Raw genomic sequence first — 7,710 nt, 5'->3', positions numbered from 1 at the left:
GTGATTGGCTCAGCACCTGTGGCTCAATTGGCTAAGGTGCCAGCCACATACACCTAAGGTGGCGGGTTCCAATCCAGCCAAGGCCCACCAAACAACAATGATGGCTGCAACCAAAAAACATAGCCAGATGTTGTGGCAGGTGCCTGTGGTCCCAGCTACTTGGGAGTCTGAGGCAGGAGACTCGCTTGAGCCCAGGAGTTGGAGGTTGCCGTGAGCTGTGATGCCATGGCACTCTACCCATAGGGACAGCTTGAGGCTCTGTCTCAAAAAAAAAAAAAAGTCGTGATTAATATCTTTTGGTGCTGCCCCTGATCTGTCAGTAGGATGTGCATTTAATAATAATAATGGAGGGGAGGAACACCCCACATTTATAAGAGGGACCCTGCCTGACAAATGCAACTAGTGTAATCTGGTTCTTTGTACCCTTGATGAATCCCCAACAATAAAAGTATACCAATGGCAACAATAAAAATAATAATACCAATGGAAAATGGATACTGACATGCACTATGGATGTACTGTGCACCAGACATTGTCCTAAACCCATCATGTACAAGTTCTGATCACTGTCCCATCACTTATTAACCTGAAGCTGGTAAGTGTGGCTCCAGATCAGAGGCTTTGGTCCTCCAGTGAAGAAGGAGAATAACTGCTTAACCTTCCTGATGGGAGTTCACCCAGCACCCCAGCACCCAAGGACATGTACAGTAGCCCACAGGGGAGGTGCTGTGTGCAGCCATGCCACAGAGCAGGGCCAGGGGCCTAAAGACCCTCATTTTCATCCTGGCTTTCACAGTTAGCAGCCACAGAAACCCCAGGAGAATCAGTTTCTCACAACTCTGGCCCAGTAAACACAAACCCCAGCCCCCAGGAAGGACCAGGCCACATACCCAGTACCCAGGGGTCACCCCATGAGGCAAAGGCCTCCATCTGAATGCAACCTGGGGTGGGTGGGGCTGTGGCCCAAGGAGTTCAGGGTATGATGTGCCCACACCACAACAGTGAATGCCACGCCGGGCGAGGGACAAAACTCCCAAAACATACCTGTCAGTCTTCCCGGAAAAGAGGAAGATGAAGTGCGGCACCTTGAGTTCTCAGGAAAGCTGTATCTTTTTTTAAAAAAAAAGTCACACCAGGGCGGAGCCCTTGGCTCAGTAGGTAGGGCGCCAGCCACATACACCGAGGCTGGCAGGTTCGACCCTGACCCGAGCCAGCTAAACCAATAATGACAACTGCAACCAAAAAATAGCCAGGTATTGTGGGCACCTGTAGTCCCAGCTACTTGGGAGTCTAAGGCAAGAGAATCGCTTAAGCCCAAGAGTTGGAGTTTGCTGTGAGCTGTGACGTCACAGCACTCTACTCATGGAGATACAGTGAGACTCTGTCTCAAAAAAAAATTAAAAAATAAAAAGTCACACCAGAGGGGCTGAGGGCTAGGGAGACATCTGTGAGAGGATACCAAACTACAGCTACTACACCCAGTTTCAAACAGTCAGAAGATAATGAGTGTTCAACACAAAGAAATGATAAATGTTTGAGATGATGAATGTACTAAGCACCCAGATCTGATCACTATATATGTTTGAAAACTCTGCGGTGTGCCCTCTGAATAGGAGAACCCCAAAAGTCACAATTTCTTTTTGGTAAACAGACTGACTCTGGTTGGCTTAGGATGTCATTCTTTCTCTCCCACTCACATTTCATCCCTGCCTGAAGTCAGCTAGCCAGAGGGCAGTGATCTTGGACTCCACTGCTTTGGCTGTCACAAACTTTTACCAAACGGAGCTCTGGCCTTAGGCCTCTTGCTCACAATGGATGTTATAATAAAAGATAGTACAACAACTGCTACTCTCCAGCTCATGGCAAGTCGTCCAGGACACCATGTTCTACATCTTGGTGTTCACTTTGTGAGAATTGCCAGGAGAAATCCGTCTGTCCCTCAGAATTAAGAGAGGTTGCCCTTTCCCTGAATAAACAAGATGATAAAATCTGAAGCATGCAGAGTTACACAAGCAGGGAGCTCCGAGCAGAACCTGCAGCCTATCTGATGCTAACCTCGGCCCTCACTCCTGTCTTTCCTTTGACTCGGTTCTATCACTGTTTTATCCTTCTGTAGTGAATGTATTTTTTCACACTAGTTCAAAAGCTTTGAGGAACATGGAAGAACATAAATAAATGTTCTTTTACTTAAAAACCAGACACTTGGCCATGTGGTGGCTGAAACCTGTAACCCTAGCACTCTGGGAGGCCGAGGCAGGTGGATAGCTCAAGTTTATGAGTTCAAGACCAGCCTGAGCAAAAGTGAGACCTGTCTCTACTAAAAATTTAAAAAACTGAGGCAGGAGGATCGCTTGAGCCCAAGAGTTGGAGGTTGCTGTGAGCTATGACACATTGGCACTCTACCCAGGGCAACAGCTTGAGACTCTTGTCTCAAAAAAAGAAAAAACAGACACATTTATATATCCTTTCATACCTTTTATAATTTTTCTTTTTTTTTTTTCTTTTTAGAAACAGAATCTCACTCTACCACCCTTGGTAGAATGTGGTGGCATCACAGCTCACAGCAACCTCCAACTCCTGGGCTCAAGTGATTCTCTTGCCTCAGTCTCTCAAGTAGCTGGGACTACAGGCACCCACCACAACACCCAGCTATTTTTTTGTTACAGTTTGGCCAGGGCCGGATTTGAACCCACCACCTTCGGTATATGGGGCCAGCACCCTCCCCACTGAGCCACAGGTACAGCCCTTATTCTTTTTGAGACAGAGTATGTTGCCCTCAGCAACCTCAAACTCTTGGACTTAAGCAATTCTCTTGCCTCACTGTCCCAAGTAGCTAGGACTACAGGTGCCTGCCATACAATTTTTCATAAGGTAAAAAATTTTAAGTGTATTTGTTCAGAAAAAAAGGCATCTTAACATTGAATTGTCTTACTAGCAGTTAGTTACAACTTGGCCGATTAAAAGCAAAATATCACCATTTCCAAGGGCGGATGGAGGAGTATGTGTCTAGAATATACTCCCTCACCTAGAACCTTATCTACAGGAATTCCTGCAATTGCAACACACCAACCTCCCCACACATTGTCTTTCGGCCTTTCTATAAAATTTTGGATTTGTCTTTAATTTATTCCTATTATTTTCCATAAAAAACTAAAAAGTCGGCTGGGTGTGGTAGCTCATGCCTGTAATCCTAGCACCCTGGGAAGCCAATGCAGGTGGATTATCCGAGCTCATGAGTTCGAGACCAGCCTGAGCCAGAGCGACACCTCATCTCTAAAAAAAATAGCCGGCCGTTGTGGTGAGCAGCACACAGGAGGCTGAGGCAAGAGAATCACTTGAGCCCAGGAGTTTGAGGTTGCTGTGAGCTTTGATGCCACAGCACTCTACCAAGGGTGAAAAAGTGAGACTTTGTCTCAAAAAAAACCCCAAAACAAACAAAAATTACTAAGTCTCTCTGATCGACCCAAATCATTAGGTGATTTGGAGGAAATAGAAAGAGAAAAAGCAATCACCACTAACCACATATAAAACCTTAATTTTCTCCTCAAGATACATTTTTAAAAATAATTTTAATAAAATACATGAAAGAACAAGATCATATGCAAATACATAACCACAGTGTTTTAAGCCCTTACCATGCTCAGAATAGAATGTATAGAGGACTAGGGTTGGAGAACAGGAGAAAAAGGCAACATCAGGAGATACTAGGGAGAGCTAGCTGGGACTGCCACATGTCCAAGCTAGAGGTTTCTCTGAAACATTTAGTTGGGTCTGACCTATGTGAGGAGCTAAGGGGGTGAAACTGAATATATGAGAAAGAGGAGCGAGACAGTACTCAGACACAAAGATGTCAGCACAGCGTGGCACAGGCCAAGGCTGAGAGGCACAGGGGAGGGACTCTGACTGCTGAACCAAGCAAGGACGACAGGACAGAGCCAAGGCCAGAGGAGGGCAGGCAGGGAGGCCGGAGGCTGGACTGGAGGAGAGGTAGTGGGAATCAGAAGAAAAGGAGGGATTTTAAAGAATGTGGGAGATAAAGCCAGTAGGGCTTGCTGTCTGATAGAGATCTGCAGTGTAAGAGAAGTGTTTGGGAGATGCCAACAAAGGGGGGCCACTAAGGACAGAGGGGAAGAGAGGCCGCAACTATCACAGAGGTTGGTAGGACAGCCCAGAAGGGCTGGGGAACGAGGGATGGGAAGCCAGACAGCCCAGCGTCAACCAGGTTTAAGGACGAGTCCTCTGGAGACAGCAAAGGGAGCAGGGCAGGGTCACTGACAACTTTTCCCAGAGCAGGTTAAATGGACTAGTGGGAGAACAGAAGCAGGAGGGGCTGCAAAGGGAAGAAGAAATGCAGGCCTGAGCTGGATGAAGAAATGCAGGCCTGAGCTGGATGAAGCATGGGCGGAAAGAAGCTGAGGGAGGCTGGGCAAGGGGAGATGAGTAGATGGAGATGCTTTTATGAAAAAGGAGAGACTTGTTTATAATGGAGTGGAAACACTTAGAGGGAAGGGGGCTGGAAGTGAAAGGAAGGTTCCAGAGCCCAGGTGGATAGCTGATGTGGAAGAGGAGAGGTCTGGGGTGGCATGAGGAACAGTAGGTAAGAGGAGGTCAGGGTTGGCTTGGGGTTCAGGGTGGAGAGCCAGGCAGGGCTGCAAGAGTGAGAGAGGATGCAGCAGCCATGGCCTGGAACGAACTCATGAGGTCAAGAGCAGGCAGGTTGGGCATGGGGACCTGACAGGGCTCCAGGGATAAACGGTTAAGGACAGATGGGGAGGCTCGGCGCCTGTAGCACAATGGTTACAGTGCCAGCCACGTACACCGAAGGTGGTGGGTTCAAACCACCTTCGAACATCTAAACAACCACAAGTGCAACAAAAAATAGCTGGGCGTTGTGGTGGGTACCTCTAGTCCCAGCTATGTGGAAGGCTGAGGCAAGAGAATCACTTCAGTCCAAGAGTTTGAGGTTGCTGTGAGCTGTGATGCCGCGGCACTCTGCCGAGGACAACATAGTGAAACTCTGTCTCAAAAAAAAAAAAAAAAAAGAAAGAAAGAAAGAAAGAAAAAGGACAGATCAGGGAAGTAAAGCTTAAAACTTCTGTGGTAAGTCCACAATGAAGGACAAAAATTAAAATGTGCAGGGTGTGGGGCCTGAAGTGGATTCAGTGGGGCCTATAAGTCAGTGAGATGGAGGGAGGTGGAGAGATGGGAGGATGCTGAGGTCTTCCGTGAACGAGGTCGCTCCCTGAGATGTCTTCAGCAGGAAGAGAGCAGGACTGTCTTCCTAGACAGACCTTAAAGGCTGAAAAGCGGAGACTGGGAAAGGTGGACTCCAATCCTGGGCCCTGAAGAAAAGCAGCAAAAAACATCCCCACAAATCTCAGCTCATCACCACTGGTACTGCCCATTCACAGCCCAAGCAGGGGCTCAATGTGCATGGCCGGGGCCAGCCTGTCTCTCCTGGAGCAGCCAGTGTATAGAAATCTCCTCTTCCTTCTTGACACTTCCTGGAGACCCAGTTCTCGATGTTAAAGGAAGAGAAATGTCCCTTAACCTGAATTAGTTCACCAAATAACAGGACTGTAAATAAAGTGTGCTATTCCACAGAGCCGAACAGGCAACTTCTGTGGCCCTCCACGATTTTAAGAGAGCCCTCACAGGGGCACAGAAGAGACATTTTCTTATTTATTTATTTATTTTGGAGACTTGCTGTCACCCTGGGTGGAGTGCCAGGGAGTCATCATCATAGCTCAAGGCAACCTGAAACTCTTAAGCTTGAGCAATCCCCTTGCCTCAGCCTCCCAAGTAGCTGGGACTACAGGGGCCCACCAACTTTTTTTTCTATTGCTTTTGCTCAGGCTGGTCTAGAACTCCTGACCTCAAGCAATCCTCTCATCTTGGCTTCACAAAGTGCTAGGATTACAGGTGGGCACCACTGTGCCCAGCCTGAACCAGTATTTTCTGAGACTGGGAAAACCTACATACCACCATCAGCAGCAAAAGTATTTTTCACCTTCTTTGAAAGCATAAATGAAAAGCAAGAAGCGACTTTCGCTAACAAGAAGCCAAAAGAGGTGTAATTTCAACCCATGGCAGAAAGGAGAGGTTTTACTGCAAAGGTGAAATAGTTTGAGCTGAATGAATTAGGTAATTAGATTAATGGCAAACTTAAATTACCGAAACGTTTGTTGGCTTAATTTCATAATAGATTCTTTTAGTTTCGCAGCCTCGCACACATGAGGTATCTACAAACTCGTCTTAAACCTGCATCAGTAGCGCAGGCACAGACAGGACGGCTTTACAACACGGAAAACACTTGTCTAAGTAGTAGTAGACACAATCTCCTTCCAAATCTAAAGATCAGGTCATGGTAACCTGTAGGTCAAGCCTAGACCCTAGAAGAATTTATATATGACATGATACAGTTCAATTTCTGAGGCTCGACTGTGCCATCCGCTCAAACAAAAAGATAAAATTAAAGACCTACCGTGACAGCAAGAGTAACGGCGTCCAGCTCGACTTTGCCCAGATGACCACAGAATATGGAACTGACGAGGCTGATAAGAAAGATCATCAGCTGTGCAAGGAACTGCCGAGGGAAGAGAAAGGAAAGCGAGCTGACCCCAGCCCTCCCTGCTGCGCCCCCGCCACGGCGCGCCGGGACCAGGGCGCTGCAGGGCCGTCGGGGGGCGCAGGGAGCGCCGCACTCACCACGGGGCCCGCCAGAACCGCCAGCTCCACCGCCTCCCGCCGAAAGTTGGGGGGCAGCACGGCCCGCAGACACCGCAGGCCGCCCAGCCAACCGGGGGCTCGGGGCCGCTCGGGGGACTGCTCGAGGGCGGCGGCGCCCGGGCTGTCTGGGGCAGCGGCTGGGGGCTTGGCGTGAGCGACAGCGACCGCCGGGCTCTCCATGCTGGCGCCGGGAGGGGTTCGGCGGCTGGGACCTGAGCGCAAGGCGGAGGCGGTAGCGGAGGTGGAGGCGGAGGCGGCTGAGGCCTAGCTCCACCCGCCGACGGCCCCCAGGCCGCCCCCGCCCGCCCTTGCCCCCGCCCCAAGTGCACCCCCTCCAACCGACACCGCCCTCAGAAGCTGGGGGCGGTGCTCGGAGGGACCCGGGTGGCAGGAGAGGTGGGGTCTTCGGGGGTGGGGGCGGACGCCACGTGGGGGTCATTCTGGGATAACATGGGGATTTTTAGGTAAGAGGACTTTGTAGGTAAGAAAAGCAAAATGTGTTCAGGGTGGGCAGAGAGGACAGAGATGATCCCAAACGCCCCCTCCCGCCCCCCAGAGAGGACAGGAGATCCCAAACCTCCCCCGCCTCCCAGAGCACGCAGAGAGGATAGAAGTGGTCCCAACTCCTCCCCTGCCCGGCCCCCTAGAGAGGACAGAGGTGGTCCCAACCCCCCGCCGCCCCCCAGAGCATGCAGAGAGGACAGAGGTGATCCCAAATCTCCCGGGCACACCCCAGCACCCAGAGAGGACAGAGGTGATCCCAACCCCACCCCTGCCGCCTCCTAGAGCACGCAGAGAAGACAGAGGTGATCCCAAACCTCGCCCCCGCGCCCCAGAGCTCGCTGAGAGGATAGAGGTGGTCCCAACTCCCCCGCCCCGCCCCCCAGAGAGGACAGAGGTGGTCCCAACCCCCCTACCCCACAGAGAACATAGAGGTGGTCCCAACCTCCCTCCCACCCCACAGAGAACATAGAGGTGGTC

At 50.3% G+C, this 7,710-nt stretch overlaps 1 protein-coding gene across 1 annotated transcript in view; it reads right to left on the bottom strand.

The window, feature by feature from the left end:
- Positions 1 to 6,909, bottom strand: part of LOC100942829 (multidrug and toxin extrusion protein 2-like) — a 47,565-nt gene extending 40,656 nt beyond the window's left edge. Inside the window, exons 1-2 of the mRNA XM_012805928.2 lie at positions 6,709 to 6,909; positions 6,485 to 6,586 (exon numbers count right to left, since the gene is read on the bottom strand). Coding sequence (XP_012661382.1) covers positions 6,485 to 6,586; positions 6,709 to 6,909 — 303 coding nt within the window. The remainder of the gene's footprint in view (positions 1 to 6,484; positions 6,587 to 6,708) is intronic.
- Between the last annotated feature and the right edge of the window lie 801 nt (positions 6,910 to 7,710).

Source organism: Otolemur garnettii, unplaced genomic scaffold (genome assembly GCF_000181295.1).
Source record: "Otolemur garnettii isolate 467f Iridium unplaced genomic scaffold, OtoGar3 scaffold00046, whole genome shotgun sequence".
Taxonomy (NCBI): Eukaryota; Metazoa; Chordata; class Mammalia; order Primates; family Galagidae; genus Otolemur; species Otolemur garnettii.
The sequence above is the reverse complement of the archived record's forward strand: the minus strand, read 5'-3'. Positions and strand labels throughout refer to the sequence as shown.